The sequence below is a fragment of the Perna viridis genome, chromosome 1 (genome assembly GCF_037379345.1).
Source record: "Perna viridis isolate PV_CMFRI_1.1 ecotype Kerala chromosome 1, ASM3737934v1, whole genome shotgun sequence".
NCBI lineage: Eukaryota > Metazoa > Mollusca > Bivalvia > Mytilida > Mytilidae > Perna > Perna viridis.
In genome coordinates, this window is record NC_142445.1 from 18,909,408 (window position 1) to 18,929,954 (window position 20,547).

Genomic DNA, 20,547 nt, shown 5'->3' on the forward strand with positions numbered 1-20,547 from the left:
TATCACTTCTTCATTGATACTGATTTAAACCGACTTCTGACTGATTTAAACCGATTTCTGACGTTGATAAATGACATGGGTTGTTTGGCATATACACATAGGAATTAAATGAAAAATTCTGAATTGAAAACTGTACAGGTAAAATAAAATAGGTGAAATTCTTTTGAAAAATATGAGTTAATTGTTGATTTTGTGATATGAGAAATTTATTTAAATTTTTTTTTTAATCAAGATAATTCACGATTGTACCACTCAAATAGCACTCCAGCTAAGAATCATGCAAAATTCGAAACATGATTGGAAAGCCTAAATGTTTTTTTTTGTTTTTGATATTGTTTTTAAATGATTAAGTAAACAAAAAAAACATGTGGTTTTTCATATCTAACCCTTGTTCATAATAGATATAAATTATATAGGAAGTAATTAAGGGAGATAACTCTAAATACGGCAATAAAATATAATAGAAATTATCTCCTAAAACCAGACAGATTGGAATGAATAATTATACATTTCATCATATACATCTATAAAGCAACTTAATAACAAAAAATAAAAATGTGTATTCTTTTTGGTGTATAACATATTACAGAATGTGCATGATTCTTACAAGGTCTTCAACTTAAAATTCCATCACGTACTTACGCAATTTATTTGAAGTACTCGCAGTCATAGATACTTCACAATTTAGTAGGAAAGACATCATGTAAGTCAGCCAAATCTCAGGATATCCCTGTGAGTTTTTTTTACGAATGTACAAAAAAATGATGATATTAATCTGTTTTATTCGTTATTCAGATCTTCCTTTTTTTGAAAAAGAACCCTACAATCACGCAATCTAAGCATCGTTTGCCATAAGCCAATAGCTTAATTAAATCATCAGGTACATCTTGAAAAATTGAAAAAGAAATCATTGAGTATGAACCTCTAATACTTTATGATATAAGCAAATCTTCTTTTTTTCTTATTTTTGTTAATTTTGTGTGTGTGTGTTTTTTTTTTTTTTTTTTTTTTTTTTTTTTTTTTTTTTTTTTTTTTTTATTGTATAACAATCATTTTTGCAACGTCATTGTTACAGAATTCTAAAACTATTTCCAGTCTTTAAAGAAAGTGGATAATTTTTCGACTAGTTAAACACATTTAACACCAAACACATTTATTTTGGAAATCTTGGAAAATGAAGACTATTTGTTTTGGATATTGTTGCATGCACCGAAATATTTTATCATTGACTTTTAAACCATATTATAATTTTATTTTCCTCGGCCTTCCATGTTATGTTTTATTCAGTAATCTTAAAACAAAATTGAAAAGTTAATAGATTTATGTATCTATAGATATATATAAAACAGAAAATAAAGTGAAATATCACAGAAAACACATGACCAATCACTATAACATTCCAAGTCTAGTTATATTTCTTAAAAGCGATTTTTTAAATTTTTTTTTTATATTAATCCCTGAATGGTTCATTCTTTGTACAAAATGTATTGCAGGTGATAAAGCTGTAAATCAGATGATAGTCTGGACGGAATACGTTTTTATGCTTCACGTTACTGCTATTTATTATGAACGACTATCTGACTCAGACATCTTCCCATTGTTTCACAACATGGCGCCATGAAACAATCCATGCAGATGGAATAGTACTTCCTCCAAGCACCACATTCGATTCTGAATGTAGCTAAGCTAGGTGTAACACACCAAACATGCTCAAAAGCGATACAAGCGAAACAGCATCCCCAGTACAATGCAATACATAGTCCACAAAGAAGGGTTGATAACTTATAACAACAACTCTTTGCTGCTTCAAAGATACGGAAAGAATTTCTCCAAATGCAATCAATTGAATGGGCTCCGTCAGGTTCGCCGAAAACGTCCTCGAATTGACACTGAAAAAGAAAAGAAATCAAAGCGTGTCAAGATATTCAGAATGTTGTTCTAAATTCTGTCTTAATGGTACGCTTTCATAGTAGTAGCTTTGATTGTGATTACTGGAAGTACTAATTACAGACAGTGATTTGTATCAAGGTAGTATTTTTTTCATGCGATGTTTTTAGTTCATTTTTTAAACTTGTTTTCTTCTTGAAAAATAGTTTTGTATTTATGTGTGTGATATCAACATTTGACAAAATTCTTTATTGCATCACCGCTTTCCATGGAAACCATTACTATTAGTCAAAGAAACAATCCTCTCATAGGTCATTAAGTAAAAAATACCTTGACATGGTCGTTCAAGCCGTTTGGATCTCTATTCAGCATGTCTAAATCGCCTGCTCCCTTTTGTTGTGACATTTTGGATGCCTTATGTATCGTATCCAACTAGTATTGATGTTAGGTCTGTCCAGATTACCTTCCGAGTAGAAACTGAACGAACATGATACGGTTGCTTATATATGTGTTTAAGAGTCATGGTTACTGCAATAGCCTCCTCCTATATATGGTTGATGAATATTATACCTGGTTACAACAAATCATGCATCAAAATCTTTAGATGTATAAAAATAATCATTTACATCACAAAACTTATATCATTAAATAACATTAACCTTTATATGAGAATTTGGATATTTATTTCTACACAGTTGTTCAGGGACATTATCGATGGAAATTAGCCGGAGTCATACAGTACATAGATTGAATTAGCACCCTGCCACAAATCGTCTAATATATTCGACAACACAAACGGGGTGCTCTTGATTTGCATATTCTTTTATCATGTTTAATGCAATAGTTTTAGTTCTTATTAAATGGAAGAAACACAAGGAAAGCACTATTCTATAACATTGTTCTTTGGGCAATTTATATAAAACATTCCAAACCTGTAGTCTGCATCTGTATGCACGGGATCGTTTTATTTATTTATTGCAATGTAAAAAGAAACTTTGTTCTGATCTTAAAGAAACGTCACCATTTGAATAATCACAAGCCGTTGACATCCCGGAAGTGCGTGATACTAACAACGCCGATATTTACCAGATTTAAAGAACATCTTATAACAAATAAGAATATAACATTGCATTTAACACTTTACTTCAAACACTATTTATATTCGTCGGATTTTTCCACAAATTTTGTGCACTTATCTATTATATTACAACTTTTACAGCGGAATTGAAAATATTCGTCTTGAAACAATGTTAACTTCATTTCCAGCTATGCTATAGTCGTCGCCATCTGGTTAACCGTATTTACTATCCCACAGCTGACATTACTAATATTTTTTATGTGCTGTAGTATTTTATTAAGAAACTCAAAATATTACTATGGCATTAGAAGTTGACCATATATTATTTTTCTATCACCATTGAAAGTTTAAACTCACGGGATATTTTAACTTGTAAGCCCGCACTCTACGGGTTGCCGAATGGGACTTGATCTTTCTGTAATCAAAATCAATTTTGTGTCACAAAAATCAATTTTGTGAGACAAAAGTATTATTTGTGTTACAATATTCAAACATGTGAGACGAAATTCAATTTTTTGTGTCACAAAAGTCAATTCTGCGTCACAAAATTCAATTTTGTGAGATAAAATCCAATTTTGTGAGACAAAATTTAATTCTGTGTTACAAAATTCAATTCTGTGTCTCAAAGGTCAATTTTGTATGCAAATTAGTTTACAGAATCCTTTGGATATGCAAATGAATTCAAAATGTGCAGCATCATGTACTAGTGTATTACAAACTTAAAGCATTCACTGCAATATAGTGGATAAGGGTTATAATAAAGCACATAAGTGAAAGAATGTCGGATATCGTAATCGTATAACCCACTGCGTCACTTAATCTTGAATCTAAAGATTGATCATTTGAGTGTTTGTAAACAAAAGGGAAACGAAAGTTAGACACGTGCTATGTCGGTTTTTCATCTCGTCCGACCTGTTCCACTCGACCGAATTTTTTGTGTCATAAATCAATAGAATTGGAATGAAATTAGGAATCTATCTGTATCTGGCAAAAAATCGTGAGGGATAGTGGAACAAAAATATCTTTCGCCGACTTTGACAGATTAACAAGCAAAATTTGGGACAAATACATTAATAAATTTGGTTGCGATTAACAGGTCGGACAAAGCATTTTATAGTTGAGTTGAAATATGTCAGGAAATGACCACGTGATTCACCAGGAGAAAGCACAATCAATCGAAAGTAGAAAAATCGCGTATTTCAAAACCAGTTTTATCAAAACAAATCTCTTAGAAAACGTATAATAGCAATTTTAGTTATTTCAAAACAGTTTTACTGTAGAATGCAACTTAAAAGATTTTCAATACTATGGCAAGCCAAAGTTGACAAAAATCAATATTTTGTAATATTAGAAAATGAATTTTTAATATTACAAAATCATTTTTTTTTTAATATTAGAAATTCATTTTGTAATATTGAAAATTCATTTTCTAATATTACAATTCCTGATTTAGTAATATTATAAAATATCACACATTTTGTAATATTACAAATTGATTTTGTTTTATTAGAAAGTGAATTTGTAATATATGAAAATATATTTTCTAATTTTAAAAAATCGCAACTGAATACGGCAAATCCATTTTCTAATATTAGAACATCAATTTCTTATATTAAAAAAATCGTTTTTCAATATTAGAAATTTAATTGAATTTTTAATATCAAAAAGTGTTTTGTGATATTAGAAATCTAATTTGTAATATTAGATGAACTTGTAATATTAAAATATCATTTTTTAATATTAGTGAACACTTATTTTCTAATATTACAAATTCATTTTCTAATACTATAAATTCATTTTCTAATATTAAAAAATCATTTTCTAACATTACAAATTCCTGATTTAGTAATATTATAAAATATCACACATTTTGTAATATTACAAATTGAATTTGTTATATTAGAAAGTGAATTTGTAATATTAGAAAATCAGTCACATTTTTAATATTACAAAATGATTTTCTAATATTAAAAAATCGTCATTGAATACGACAAATCCATTTTCTAATATTAGAAAATCAATTTCTGATACTCAAAAATAGTTTTTTAATATTAGAAATTCAATTGAATTTTTAATATTAAAAAAGTGTTTTGTTATATAAGAAATTTAAATTGTAATATTAGAAAATGAATTAGAACTATTAAAAAATCATTTTTTTAATATTAGAAAATGCTCATTTTTGTCCACTTTAGCTTGCCATATAATACCGCAAAACCGTCCCGCGTTGCTCGAAGTAATCGGAAACCTGCGGTTACTCTATCTAATGAGCAACCTTCTTACAAAATCGTGGTGAGAGAATTCATTTGCATATTCAAAGGATTCTGTAAACTAATTTGCATACAAAATTGACTTTTGTGACAAAATTCAATTTTGTCTCACAAAATTGGCTTTTGTGACAAAATTGATTTTTGTGACACAGAATTGAATTTTGTCTCACTAAATTGAATTTTGTGCCACAGAATTGACTTTTGTGACACAAAATTTAAAATTTGTAGTATGTTATAAATTTTGTTAATCTGAACTCATTTTTGTAGAACAAAATTCACTTTTGTCTGTACAAAATTGAATTTTGAGTACAAAACCACAAGAGTCCCATTCGGCGCCCCGTACACTCGGCGAAACAAGCAAGTTTTTAATGAAATGTATGGCAATCTTATATGATGCAACATACGAATAACATATGAGTGCTATACGAATCAAGCAACATATGATTATGATATCACTTTACTTTTGCTTCTGTGATGTACATATGTACAATGGGGTGTGGTTAATTAGTTAAGGCTCAGACTATTTTTATACTGGGGAGGGGGCTGAGATTATTTGGGAAAAATTATTCCAAATTTGAACCAGCCTCTTCTTTTAGAATTTGTTTGTGATGATGATTGACTTTTTTCATACATTCATATACATGTAAATGTTTCTTTGAACTGCTTTATATCTGAACTAGATCGTCGAATTCTAACATAAGGACAGATTTGTTGTTCTCATTCTAAGTATATTTATATTCTTTTTCCTTCATTATTTTGATATTCTTGATGGTTTGTGTGCTTTATTTAGAACAAACAAGGAAAGAAAGGCAATGGTTTAAAAGGGATTTTGGTTGAAAAAAAAATAGTTGATTGCTTTCATTGATGGTTAAATCATAATTACAAAAGTAGGTATTGCAAGTTTTGGGTTTCTGAACAATTAAACATATGATAAATCAGTTTTCTCCGCGATACATTTTTGTTCAGAGTTCATTGCCACGCAGAGATTTCGATTTCAATCTTCATGTCCTAACCCCATAATCTTATCAAAACAAAAACACATGTAGATAAGGATGTGGCTTCTCCGCCTCTGTTGTAAATACATATTTTCAGTACATATATTTCAGTACAACATATTAGTTCGGTGTGGTGGACGTGTTTTTCAACAAACGGTCGGCATTCCAATGGGAACAAATTGTGCTCCTCTACTTGCTGACCTTTTCTTTCACTCTTACGAGGCTGACTTCATAGCTGATCTGATCCAAAAGAAATAATATCGTTTAGCTAGATTTTTTAATCTCAGTTTCCGCTGTATAGATGACGTATTATATTTAAACAATCCTAATTTTGGTGATTTGATACATCGCATCTACCCCCAAAGAACTTGAGATAATGGATACTGCAGTCTCTGTGAAGTCAGCCTAATATTTTGACCTACACTAGGAAATCGACGGTAAAGGAAAACTATTGACCAAACTTTACGACAAATGTGGTGACTTTTCATTTAGAATTGTCAAATTTCCTTTCATCTGTGGCAACATCCCTTCAGCACCTGCGTATGGCGTGTTCATATCACAGCTCATACGTTATGCCAGAGCTTGCCGAAACTATGCTTTGCATCTTTGAAATCTTTTTAGTATCGCGCTAGAAATCTATCAAAGAGGCTTCTGGAACAGGGTTATGTTGCTACAAGATTGAAGTCATCACTACAAGTTTTATGGTCGTCATCATGAACTCGTGGATCGTTACGGTGTATCCATCTGCGCCTATGAAAACCGATTTGTTCAACGTGTCATAGTTTTACTTTCCTCTTTCGACTACCCCGGACTTGACTTTTTATGAGCAACTCGGTGGGTGTTTCTAAAGAAGCAGAGGACGCTTACCCTACCGGTGCACCTGGTCCATGCTCCCAGTTTTTAGTGGAGTCCGAGTTGCTCAGTTGCTTTTGTTACTTTGTATGTATGATTTTAGTTACTTTATGTTCTTTGTTGTGTATGTCTGTTTTCCATGTCTGGTCTTTGTCCCTGGATTACATTCTTTTGATTACCGCTATAACCTTGGTTCCCTTGATTAATCTTTCATGTATTATTTCATTTTCTATCTCTTAATTTGTCATTTATTAATTTAAACTGGTATACCCTAAACTAATTTACATGAATAGTTGATAGCAATCTTTCGGTCTCTACAAAAGACAATGATTGTGATCATCTGTCCATATTTTGGATTCCATAACTCTACGAGAATCAATTTTTTTCGTGTTCTTTGGTGTGTGTGTGTGTGTGTTTTATTCTTTTTCTAGTCGTAATCTCTAGATTATGTTTCTTTTGATTACCATACAAATCCTTACCCTTACCAAAATTAGCTATACATGCCCAAAAGTTGAGTATAAACATTCATTTAAAAAGCACATGATTAAAAAGAGTAGTGAATTTTGAACAAGATAGAAAACTTTGATATTCACCAAAAAAAGGGGGATCAAAACAATTATTCTCTAGCTTTTGGGTATGGAACATCCAAAGTGAGAATTGAAACAACACAGATGTCGCTGAGATAAAATTTGCTCCTTTTCTTTCTTTCATTTTTTTCGGGGGGGGGGAGGGGGTGGGGGGTGTTAATGCAAACATAACATCAGATGGTATTCTTTGGTCTGTTTTACCTATATTTTACATATGGCGTGATTCGAACCATCACCCATATTATGTACAAACCTGTCAAGCATGAATTAGACACGATTTCTATTGCACTATCAAATATATTTAAAGAGCCGTTGATGTGCCTCTCTATATAAAGTTTGAATATTTGGATATAATTAGGAAAGCATAGACTCAAACGTTGTTCTTATCTAACAATTAAACACAAGTCAATCTCCAATGTCGGGACAGCAGCAACAGGGGAGGCAACTGGTCGATTTGGAGCATAGGGATCCGTGTGACATTAACGACCATGTCAGGGTAAGTTTTGTCGGCAGATAATGAATTTATCACATTTTGTTTAATTCTTACTGACACTGAGTTTATTATAAATTACAGAAGGAGACGAAAATGCCCTCCAACAAGAAAAAAAACAAAACAAAACAAAAACAAAAAACAAAAAAAAAAACGTTTTTAAAAAATTAGCTACGTAGACAATTTATTTGTATTATTTATTTTCTTCTAGTACAGTTAATAGCACGATGCTAAACATTAGTTTATTATTCATATCTAAAAGCTTCGTATTTCTATTTGGTTAGCTATCATTGTTTTACCTCGTCTACCAAGGAAATGAAAATGTCGTCGTCGAAACTAACATACAAAGAATATTTTCAATACTAGATTTCTCTGTTTCTAAGAATCAATTGTCTATTCTAAGGGATCGGTAAGTTATTATCGAGAATGAAATTCTGAAATTGTAGTTGGTTTATACTTGTTTTTGTTTGCAGGTTGCATTTGAAGATGTTTTGGCCGAGCCAGACGGGATCCGGAGTTTTGATATGGTGTGGGACTGCAGTTTCAAGTGCTTCGAATGTTCCAAAAACTGCAGTTACAAGCTGGCTTCAGCTCTTTGTGGTTGCTGTATAGCGTTTTACTGGGGATGTGAGTTTGGATTGCTTGCTTTTAATTGCATTTGGTGTTATTCGCCATGTCTCCGGAAATACAGTATTGTCTGTGGAAATCTACAGAAATATTGCGGAATAACCATCAACTGTTGCTTTGCGCCATTCTTTGAAGTTTGTGGTTTATTGTTTAGCAGAATAACTGTACACAATAAAAGCTGATAATGTTAAAACTGACGGTCACTAATATCATGTTACAGTATCTGTGATATCTTCCTTCTAATGTATATTTTCTTTTATTGTTTTTAATACAAAGTAAGCGCGTAATATGATGTGCATTTTTCATTGCTCTTTTCAATCGATGTACTGAGTGGATACATGCACGCATGTATATTTTGTTTTACTTAGCTATCGGTTTGTATTTTACCTCAACTATTTATTAAAAACTCGGAAAGCAAAGTTTGGAGGATGGTGTATTTGTCCGTCTGTATATTCATCTGTCCGCATTTCTTGTAAGCTCGACTCCTTTTTTGTTCGTTGTTCGTTGTATTTCTCTGTTTTTAATATTTTCAACAATTCTAGTCAAAATGTCAGTTTTCCATTTCCGAAAATATTGCACAGTGTATATTTTGTTAACTTCACATGGAATACTAATTGAATTTCTCATCGTTAAAGTCAATATTTTAACAGTTTATCCCTTTCGTTTAATACTAATACTGACATAAACACTAGTTTGTTAAATTGAATATTATCAAAATCAAAGAGATAACAGGGGGGTGTCTCGCATGGTGTGCATTTAATTTAGATTTGTCTTTCTGTCATCTCGGATAGCTTGGTGTACTTGGGAGACGTGCCTGTGATCTTTCATTTCAGTTTAAACAGCGCACAATTCGACGTCCTTCAATCGAGCTTTTGAATAAACGTACACTTATTAAAATTCTAAAAAAGTTTGTTTGTATAGTTTGTTTTCCCTGTTGCTACAAAATTAACACGATTTATACCGAAATTATAATGAACCTAAGAAACTATCAAAAAAAGTCATTTAGGCTACCTTGGGAAGGTTTTATTATCTTTTAAAAAGTTATTAAATGGGACATGAAAAGAAAAACTTACGACTCAATATTATAATGACAAGAAGGAAAGATTTAATCACAATCTCCACAGCGTTGTGAAATGAAAAAATAGAAAAGACGAAACATATTTGTAGGTGAAACTCTTTTTATTTATTTATTTATTGTTCCACGTATCGATATTGTAGCTGTTCCTATTTGTTGACTCTTCGCCATTCATAAATTACTATGAAGAATGATAACAGATACAGTACACTGGAATTGGTTGAAAGTTAACATGAGGTTTTACATTTTACTTAAAACAACTATCTCTTACAGATATACATAGTACATAAAATACATCTGCTAAGCTAAGTCATGAAGTAAGGTTTACTTTCTTTTTCTTTATAATACATAGACATACCTCTTAGTCTTTCTATACGTATATTAGAAAATAGAAAGGAAAAAGTGTCCATGACTGGAGCTACACAGCATACGACGATGTTGCCAATAATGCCATGGCAACACTCGAGTACATTAGTTAACACTCCTATACTTGGAGAAATGCACAAAACATGATAAAATACAAGAAATCCGAACTGACATCCCCAACAAAGAGCAATGCATATTCCTGTTAGGAATGTCAATGTTGCATAACAACAATTTTTTGAGCCTGTATAACAGCTGTAAGCACAGTCCCATATAACATCAAGACTATGAACACCGTCTGGTTCTGTCAAAACATCTTCGAAGTTGACCTATTAAACAAAATATGTATTTATTTGATTTTAAAACATTCGTACCAAATCACAAATTAGAAGTTATCTTAAGTGCTAACCATGGAAAAAGCATTTATACATCTGCCTATTTTTTTTTCATTGACATACATTCCATACCAGTTACATTTGTTTTCGTTTAACTGTTAACATGGCGGTTGCAACCTTGGGGATCTCTCTCGAGGAGAAAGTCAATACCTTTCATCATTTTTGTGAAAAAACATAATAGGCCTAACATCTTTTGTATTATTTTCGAAATTCAGACTTCGCTGTCCAAAAGGGTGATAACAAACAACAATTATGATTCTTAGACATACAAGCATGTACAATCATATACATGAGAGCTTTATAGCAAGTGATTATTAACAGAAAATGCTAAATGATCATGCATGCGAAATTAAGTGTACATTTGCTTTGCCATAGAGTAAAATAGAGGGGGTGAAAAAAAACTACACGTATTGTGACCTGTAACCTAACTGAGCGGGGTTTATCAAAAATATATTAAGGTTCTATTGTATTGAATACTAGTATTTGTTTTTTTCGTATAGCTACTCAATGAGAATAGGGGTTATTATCCTTTCTGTTTTATTTATCTATTAAAAAATAGTCAAACTGTAGCCCAAAGCGGATAATGACCTTTACCCATGTAGAAATGTTAGAATCTCTTTTGAAATATCGTGCTTTGAAACCACAGCCATTCATACAATCACAACACAAAAAAAATACCTTTACATGGCGGTTGCAACCTTGGGAATCTCTTTCAAAAAAAAAGTCAATATCTGTCATTATTTTTGTCCATATTCATATTTCCACCACACATATCTAACGACATTTGTATATGTGTTAATGTTCAGTGTGTATCGTGTTACCCAGGTCGAGTCATATCGTCTTTTCTTTTTAAATGTCTTGTCAGTTTCGTTTTTGTTGGTTTTTTTTCAATCTATTTCAACACGAAAAAAATTCAATTGTAATGAAAATCATTTTAATACAAGGGAATGGAATGTAAAATAAAAAAAAATAAAAAAACTTGTTACCAGGAAGTGCGGGTAATGTTTTTGTTTCACAAGTTTCTCTCAATTAGTTTATGATATTGACCAGGGAATCAGATTAGGAACCAGATTAAACAACTGGAAATGATTATATTATAAACATTGTCAGGGCCCCGATAATGTTTATGACCTATATAGCCAATTGTAACGAGGCCCTGTGTCTGAATCGGAGACTGAGTAATATTGCATTAAGTTAAATGCTAACCGATCATTTCATTTTTCAATGTAAACTTCCCGTTCTTACACAAGCAAACAATACACGTAGAACACATGTGTATGATATTTAAGAGGTACATTTTGATCTCGTATGAAGCTAGAATTGACGGTTTTACGGCACCGATCAGCAGAATAATGAGGTGTAGTTAAGCCTCGGTGTTTTAGGGGTTTCTATTTTTGTGCTACGGAAAATATCAGTAAATAATGTATGATACATAGTTCGGATCAGGCAAGTATGACTGCTAGACTGGTGAATATCCTCGGTGATGTCCACTTACAGTGACGTCGGCCTTGTGGTTTCTGATAAAATACCAATCAATCAATATGCCCTACGTGTTTCAAGGAGTAAGTAATAATTAATATGCAGTTGAATGCGTTGGTATTATTGCTATGGAAAGTTTTATAGTCTTCGTTTCGGGTGTCCCATTGCAAGGGATGAAGGTGTGGTGGGGCTTTGATCATTTTGAGAGAAAAAAACACAATTATTCAAATTTGAGCCAAAAATTATTTTACTCAGCCATATAGACAGAAAAATATATGAATCAATATTTCTCCCATTATTTGTGTAGATTTTTAAATATTTTTTTTAATTCCGTCTGCTGCTGAAAAACTTCTTACTCAACATAGAATCCCAGAGCCCTCCCCCACCAAACCACCACCAACTCAATAATAAAATGGTCTGTGCACTTCAAGTTCTTATAAGTCCATTTCAGAATTATAAATATAACAAGTCAACCACACATGCCAGAGTGGACAATTCCTTAATAACTAAATGCGTGTTGGGTCCCTCCTTATATTTCAAAATTATATGGATATATATTAATTTTGGTGTTCAGCAGAGGTCCACCTTTTTCTCTGGTCTATATCAGTGAAAGTCTTTGTCACCCCTAGGGCAAATTCACATATATGGTGGATATTTCAAATTATGAGGACCATCCTTTTTAAGTGATCACAATTTTCTCTCCCATGTAAGTCTTCTGTTTTACATTTCAATCTTGTTATGTATTTTATGTTGTATTTGTTGAAGCTGGAAAAAAAAAACAGGACGGCCATGGAACGGAAACATAGTCCGCATCCGTCTTAGTTTATAATATTTTTTGGCTTCCGGATCTGACGTTGTATAACCAGAAAATTTGTAAGCACAGTATTTTCTGTCGTTATGTACTAATAATGTCAATTGTAGTAATGAGAAACCAATATTTACAACGCTCATTTATTGCCGTGTTCAGCAGGACTCGCAAATCGCGACAAAGCTATCGGTGTTACTGTTCTCAGGCATTTGAAACTGACAAATCTGAGAACACTAGAGTGGAGACATCTCAGCCAGGGCTCCTAGAAACATGGTTTTATGGCGTAAAAAAATTTGGAAGGTTAAACATTTCTGTACCATTCAGTCTCCAAGTAGAGTCATTAGACCCTCAAAAATATCCTGATATGGGGAAGATCCTTGTCAAGCTTAGCTATTGCCCAGAATCTCCAGAAGAACAATATAATAATGCTTCACTTGTTGCTCTAACCAAGTTGTATGACTTTGATGTTGATACATCAGATTTAAGCAATATCAAATTAGACGCGAAGTTCAATACAATGGCTACTTTTCCTGCTATTTGCACAGTTCAAATGCCTATTAATTATGGTGAGTAATATGGATTGTACATAGTTGACAATAGTTTTACATACATTTACTTGTAATGGGCTTGTTAAGTGCAACCACATTATTTTTTTAAGAATCAGTAATTTGTAAAGATTGACTAAAGCATGTGATTCAAAGCACCTTTTTATTAATTACACATTTCTTCTATTTAAACACAAACTGAAACGAATGTAAAGTTTAAGTCAGTAATGTTACAGATAAAGAGAGATAACTCTGCCTATACAAACATTTTGTATAGGATAAGGTACATTAATTTTGTAAAAGTCCTATATTGCATATTCCCGAGCAGGTGTACATCAAAACATGGTGGCTAAAAAATATAGTGCACCTTTTTTTTGCCTTTTCCTATTTTTTTTGTGCAAATGATTATCATTTTTCATCCAAAGTACAGGGTGAATATCAAGCTACATTGTACATGTATGACACTGACAACCTGAAAAACAGTTTTTTCATGAAAAATAATGCTTCAGAAAAGGGGTTTATTTTATGAACTCAAAATAAAAGTGAAAGAAGAAAAGTCTATTTTTAGTTTTGCCTGTTCTGGTGTTCCAAAGTTTGTGCCTTTTTTTTCTGAAATGCTCTTTAAAATGATTTTTGAAATTTCCTTAATGGAAAAACTAGGTCAAAAGTTAGATTGAAACTCCTTGTCTATTTTAAAAATCATGAAAATTTAAGTTTACTATAGAAGCTATGGGGCAAAGAATACAAGACTGAGTCCATAACAACAGAAATGAAGAATGTTGAAGTTATAAGTGTTGTAATAATTTTTTTTTACTTTTGAAGTTTACAATTTTTATTACAGCAATATGGTCTTCTTTGCAGATCTGAATGTAGAATGTAATGGAAACACTACATCAATCAAGAATCTAGAGACAAATGAAATTAATATATCTACGAAAAAGTCATCATGTTCATTACACAATCTTAAGGTAAAGTTCTTTAAGCCTATAAATCAGTTGTAATAGCTGTTGATTTCACAGAAAATACTAAGTGTAAAATTAGTCTTAAGTTATAATGACATAATAGGAAATAGCATTGTGACTCATAACATACATGTACATGTACGATCAATTTTACATTTACAATTTTTTGTGTAATTGATTGCAGATGTTCATTACTAATTAGAGTCATTTAAACATTTGTTGGCATTAAACTATCTATGAATATAAAAAAATGATCTTGTAAAAGAATTATTTTGCAATATGCACTGCCACAGAAAAATATGCATGTATAAGAAATGATTTTTTACAATGATGATTATCCCCATGCTCTTTATCATTTAAAAAAACTAGCATATAACAAAAAAGAAATTAATTGCAGGTTATGTGGTTGAAGTTTTTGGGCATTTGTAGCAGTGTTCATGGCCAAATCTAGAGGGAGAAATGAGCAAAAACTTATCCTTGTTTGTGCTCACTTCTTAGACTGAGAGAAGTTTTTGTAATTGACTACATAGACGAAAATATCATAGTTAAATAGAGCAATATAAAGTATAGCACATTATGAACAATTCAGAATGTTTATAATTTTAAATCAAATCAATGATAACACAGTGTGACACAATTTAAATTTCAGGGAGAGACAATTAGAGTTACCAACACAGATGGTGACATAACATGTACAAAAGTTGTACAAGGCAACTTGAACATTACAGTCAATGGAAAGGGGGTAAAACAAATTTCAATTAATTATTTCCAATTTTAATATAATGTACTTCAATGGTCTTTAGACCATAGCTATGGTAAAATGGTGATAAACCTATGACCAACATCATTGACATACATTGTATGGTCTTATTATATCCAATATCATAAGATTAAGATTTACTTAAATTTACCAAGGTCACAGTTGAATTTAGCTCCCCAGAGTAGCCATTTTATGCAACAAACAGGCTGTGTCTTTTCATAACATGGGGAAACAAGACCTTGTAGAATAGAAATATTCTATTTTCTTTTAGACTTCAATGTCCATTGAGTAATTGTTTACTAGGCCTGAGAGGTTACCCATTTATGTTGCCTTATTTTACTTGGGTAACCCCAAAACTACCATCAACAGAAAAAAGAAAAGGTTATAAGTTCTTATTTGACTGACTGAGTACACATTAGTATGAAAAGAAATATTCTATTTTCATTTAGACTTCATTGTCCATTGAGTAATTGCTTACTAGGCCTGAGGTGTTACCCATGAAAACATAAAAACACTCCCTAGTCTTACAGGGGATATCCTTAATATATTCCTTCTTAGAATAATAATTTTTTTCATTTGTTTTTAATTTTTTTTTGTGAACTGTTGTGTTACTGAAATGTTTGTATGTCTGTGCACTACAGCATGAAGCATATCATAGATCTAAGAGGAGGCTTACCCTACCAATGCAGCTGGTCCATGCTCCCATTTTTTAGTGGAGACTGAGTTGCTCATGTATGTGTGTTGATTTAGTTATTTCTTGCTCATTGTTGTGTGTGAGTGTCTATTTTCCTTATCTAGTCATTATCATATCAGCGTTCTTTTTGATTAATGTTCCTTTCCTGGTTTCCTTGATACCCCTTTCAAATTTGAAGAATTTAAGAATAATATCTTTTTATAAAGTTGTAAGTAGTACGAATGTATAGTGTTTTGCATTTCAGAACATCACAACAGACAGAATACAAGGCCAGAGTATAAATTGTAGTGTGGAAGAGGGATGTATTACATGTTCCTCTGTGTATAGTAATTCTTCTTCTTTTACTTGTACTAATGGCAGTATAAACCTGAGAAATAATCACGGAGCATCTAAAACCTCTGTAAACAAAGGAAATTTGGTCATAGGTAATTTGCTTTGTTAAACTACATATATTGTTTTGCTAAATAGCAATTCTGATAGTGTTTTTGACATGAATTAAGGACTTCTGAATTGAACTTATGATATATATAGAATTTAGGAAAGGAAAATAATTTCTACTAGCAAAATTGAACTTAAACTTTCATTTACATGTGGAAAGTATTACCCCATTGAATTTGATCACTGTAAACTTCTAATTCATTTTAATTGTCTTGTAATTTAGAGATCCAATTTTATTACACTTATTTTTGTACCATTTTTTAGACAGGGGTGTGGTAAGCATGTAAATTCCTTCAAATTAACAAACATTGGTAATGGGGGAAGGAATGCAGATATTAATATTAACACATGTAATTAGCAAAGCATGTAAAACATCCATTCTATCATTAAGTAGGGCAAATAATCAAAACCTGCACTTAAAAAATGTTCACATCATGTTGTTCAGCATCCTACAAACTCTAATTAAAAATAATGGATTCCCCATGGTCAGATTCCTTTTTTTTTTAATTTGTTTTGGATTTAAGCCAATAAATTTCAAAAGCTACTCCTTCAAGGAGGTAGACCTAGGGTAAGGGACATCTCATAAAAATCATTGGAACGTTTGCATTTAGCATTTCACATCAATATTATGTAAGCATCTAATTAACTTGGATTGAATTTATTCTGCTTCAAATGAAAGCTTGAGAAGCTTTGGTGAAATTGAATATGATACAAACAAATCAAGATTTCAAGAGTTATATCCCTTACCCTAGGTCTACCTCCTTAATTTATTTCTTTGTTCTGTATGACTGATTGAATGTTTTTTTACCATTTTGCTGATTTCTGGAGAAAAAATGATATAAGACAAAGGATATTTTACAGATTCTTTAGATGGTAGTTTGACATCACATGTAATAAATGGTTCTACAGACTTATTTATTTCAAGACCTGAAGATGTTATTGTGGAAACAGATAATGGTTTGTATTCAGTAGAAAAAAGAACAGATATGGTGAAAGCAACAAATACACAACAGTATATAACCTGATTACAAAATGGTTAATACTTTAATAGATCCCCGAAAGGTCCTAAAAAAGTGTAAACACGCACCTTTAAGTAAGCTCCTAGAGAACTCGGACAACAAAAGTACTGAAATCCATGGATTGTATACAGGAATAAGACATTAATTTGTATCAGTGACTTTGTTTTTGATGATAAGAAGGGATTGATTTTTGTAGATTCCTTCTCTCTAACTTTAAGTGAAATCAAAATTTGTTATTGAAATTTACTTTGAAAGCCTTTATTTTCATCAATAAAATTTTGTTCACAACAAATGTGGTGATTTTGTGCTAACTATAGCTACTTGTGTGCAAACATTGTATATTTGTTTATTTTTCTTTTTTCATATTATTGTCTAAGCATGTCAAGTGCTTTATAAAGTCAGTGTTGATATTGTGCATACCATTTTTTAACATACAAATTTTTTTTGGAATCCCTTTCAGCAATTGTATTATTTCTATTTTTTGGTGCACATTTAAGAGTCTTTGTATTTGTAACAGGTGACATAACTATAAAACTTCCAGAAACTTCTGTAGAACTAGATTTACAAGCCAACAAAGTGATTATAGATGACAAGCTTAATGTAGCTGATCAGAAAAGGGAAGTAACTGGAGACAAAGAAAAATTTCAAGGTAAGTGAAACTTTAGAAAACAAGGTTCAATGTATTGGGAATTTGGCTTGTAATTAAGCTTTATTCTAAACCAACTTACCTGCATGAAAAATTGTCGATGATACTTAATCTTAATGGTGATAGTTTTTATTTTATTATTCTCTATATTAAATAAGTGACTTGGCAAGTGTTTTCTTTTTTTTTTTGCAAGGAGAGAAGGCTCACCTCACATGAGCTTTAAACTTCTTTGTATTGTCCTGAGTGCTCATTTTCTAATAGTTTTCTGTGGGTTTTTCATTTGTTCACTTTTGTATTAAAATTGTATGTAAATCAGTACTAAACTAAGGTCCTTTGAGTGCACTTAGTGACCAAAAGTTATGAGAGCTATTGTCATCACTTGGCGTCCATCGTTTTCCGTTTGCATCTGATATTGTCCGTCATTGTTAACAATTTTGCAAAACTCTTCTCCTCTGAAACTACTTGACAAATTAAAACCAAACTTGGTATGAATGTTTTTTAGGCTATGATGATTGTGGGGATTTCTGATCTGTCAAAAAACATGTCTGCTGTTATTTAAAATAGAACATAAGGGTCAGACAAAAGTTTTCACAGATATCTCCAAAACCGTAATGTTTAACCAAATTACTAAATAGGGTTAAAGTGTTCAGCATGAAGAGATCTATCAGTGGTTAAATTTTGTTTTAATTTATAAAGCCATGTTGAAGTTATTTCTCTTTTTTGACATTTTTTTTTACTCTTTTAAAGTTTTTTTTTCTTTCAAAAATCTTCTCCTCTGACATCACTTGACCAATTGGAACCAAATTTGGTATGGATGTTCCTTAGGGTTTTCTGCATAGAACCGGGGTGGGGATTTTTGATCCATCAAAAATCATGGCCTCTAATACTAAAAATACAACAGAAGGGTTAGACAGCAGTTTTTTCTCATATTTCTCATAAACCGATAGGTTTACTTAAATTCTGACATCGTAAAAGCATTCAGCATGATGAAATCTATCTGTATTCAAATTTTTGTTATAATCTGTGAAGACATTATTGCCCTTTTTTGAATGGTTTTGCTATTTTAATGTTATTCCTTGAAAATTCTTCTGCTCTGAAACTGCTGGACCAATAAGAACCAAACTTGGTATAAAAGTTCCTAGGATAATGTGCATAGAACTGATAGGATAAGAAATTATCCTTATTATAAGGCCTATAAAAGTCTAAAAGTCTGTGTTGGTTCAAAGTTGTCAGGTGTCTCCTTGATAGAGTTATTGCCCTTGAAAGGTAAGAAAGAAGTTTTATTACAGTTTTCAGTCAATATCTTGAAAACTATGATTTTCAATAGCTGAAATGATCCTTATGATAAGGCCTACACAAGTCTACAGGAGATTAAAGTTGTTTGACAACTCATTGTTTGATTTATTGTCCTTGAATGGTGGAAAATGATGTTTTAGCAGTTTTCAGCCATTATCTTGAAAACTATAATATATATAGTCTTACCAAAGTCTTCTTCGAGTCAAAATTGCCGGTCAATACCTTGTTAGAGTTATTGTCCTTGAAGGCAAAAATTTAACAAGGTGAGCAATTCAGGCTCCTGGAAGCCTCTTGTTTAGCTCTTTGTTCTATAAATACATGTAGCTTTTAATTTTGCTTTAATATTTATTAGTATATCTACCTTTATTACTGCATTGATTTCCCTTGACCATGGTAACTTTTGATTTCATTTATGTATATTTAAAGTGTTCAACATAATGTAGAAAAAAAGATTATGACATCTGATTTGCTTTTATTCTCCTAATTATAAAATTCACAGTCCCCCATCAGCTCCATTTTTAAAGTGCATATGTAATTAAAATAATATTGGCAGATTTTGTGAAATTGTGAGAATGATTCATAGTAATGAAAATTAAGTATAAATTTTATTAAATTCCATTCAGTAATGTTGGCAGGAGAATGCTTACAAAACATATTTTGAAGAAATTTGAATTTGCAAGAGAGATAACACTCATAATATTAGTCAGTTATTGTTGGTTTGAAAGATTCATGGTAGCAACCTTTGATTTAATTTTAATCCAAATCCATTGAGATGTATTGCTTACTTACACTAAACATTCACAACAAACTAGCACTAAATGAAGATTTCTGATTTTTAGGTCATTTGTCTGGAAAAGATGGAAGAATAAAGGCCACAACAAATAGTGGAAGTGTAACAGTAAAATCTCTAGATTGGATGGAATCACTTAGACTCAAAGGATTTGATATGCAATGATTAAAATCTTGAGGACCATTCAAGAGTTTGTGTAGTTGTAACAGTTATGTAGTGTAAAATAAAGAATATATAATGCTTGCACTAGTTTTATCATCAGTTAGGTACTTATACATAACTGGAATTTAACACTAATTAATTGGTTTACTCAGATAAGAGCTTTAAACTTGTAATGGGAAACCTGTCTTATGTAAACCCCTTCTGGACTTCAGAATTTGTCAAGTTTAGACAGGTGCTCTTTTTACCAAAGCTCAAAATACATTACTGCTGATATAAAGGGACTAAAAAAAGTCTAGTTTATGTAGGTTTGTCTATTAAGACAGGTTTCACTG

General features: G+C 31.5%; 3 protein-coding genes across 4 annotated transcripts; 2 read left to right on the plus strand and 1 right to left on the minus strand.

The window, feature by feature from the left end:
* Positions 1-1,303: 1,303 nt before the first annotated feature.
* On the minus strand, positions 1,304-2,382 carry LOC148627605 (caveolin-1-like). The gene is made up of 2 exons (XM_088575712.1): positions 2,218-2,382; positions 1,304-1,889 (listed from the first exon to the last, which is right to left on the minus strand). The coding sequence occupies exons 1-2, from the start codon at positions 2,290-2,292 to the stop codon at positions 1,557-1,559; spliced, it is 408 nt and encodes a 135-aa protein (XP_088431838.1). The 5' UTR covers positions 2,293-2,382; the 3' UTR covers positions 1,304-1,556.
* Positions 2,383-7,959: 5,577 nt separating this feature from the next.
* Positions 7,960-9,693, plus strand: LOC148627606 (caveolin-1-like). Its single transcript, XM_088575829.1, has 2 exons — positions 7,960-8,162; positions 8,630-9,693. The coding sequence occupies exons 1-2, from the start codon at positions 8,082-8,084 to the stop codon at positions 8,963-8,965; spliced, it is 417 nt and encodes a 138-aa protein (XP_088431955.1). The 5' UTR covers positions 7,960-8,081; the 3' UTR covers positions 8,966-9,693.
* A 2,391-nt stretch (positions 9,694-12,084) lies between these two features.
* LOC148627607 (protein FAM185A-like) lies at positions 12,085-20,295 on the plus strand. Of its 2 annotated transcripts, none has more exons than XM_088575734.1 (7): positions 12,085-12,178; positions 14,310-14,416; positions 15,060-15,152; positions 16,109-16,289; positions 17,164-17,259; positions 17,839-17,970; positions 20,103-20,295. In XM_088575734.1, the coding sequence occupies exons 1-7, from the start codon at positions 12,100-12,102 to the stop codon at positions 20,216-20,218; spliced, it is 804 nt and encodes a 267-aa protein (XP_088431860.1). In that variant the 5' UTR covers positions 12,085-12,099; the 3' UTR covers positions 20,219-20,295. The 2 variants fall into 2 exon arrangements, with proteins under 2 accessions (XP_088431860.1, XP_088431852.1); XM_088575726.1 differs by lacking the exon at positions 12,085-12,178 and adding an exon at positions 12,975-13,469.
* Positions 20,296-20,547: the final 252 nt, after the last annotated feature.

Excerpts from the sequence above, each read along its gene's own strand:
- LOC148627605 (XM_088575712.1), bottom strand. The coding sequence starts at position 2,292 with ATGTCACAACAAAAGGGAGCAGGCGATTTAGACATGCTGAATAGAGAT. Across the intron at positions 1,890-2,217 it reads GCTTGAACGACCATGTCAAG|TGTCAATTCGAGGACGTTTT; the intron begins GTATTTTTTACT and ends TTTCTTTTTCAG.
- LOC148627606 (XM_088575829.1), top strand. The coding sequence starts at position 8,082 with ATGTCGGGACAGCAGCAACAGGGGAGGCAACTGGTCGATTTGGAGCAT. Across the intron at positions 8,163-8,629 it reads ACATTAACGACCATGTCAGG|GTTGCATTTGAAGATGTTTT; the intron begins GTAAGTTTTGTC and ends TTTTGTTTGCAG.
- LOC148627607 (XM_088575726.1), top strand. The coding sequence starts at position 13,004 with ATGTCAATTGTAGTAATGAGAAACCAATATTTACAACGCTCATTTATT. Across the intron at positions 13,470-14,309 it reads TCAAATGCCTATTAATTATG|ATCTGAATGTAGAATGTAAT; the intron begins GTGAGTAATATG and ends TCTTCTTTGCAG. Across the intron at positions 17,260-17,838 it reads TATTGTGGAAACAGATAATG|GTGACATAACTATAAAACTT; the intron begins GTTTGTATTCAG and ends TATTTGTAACAG.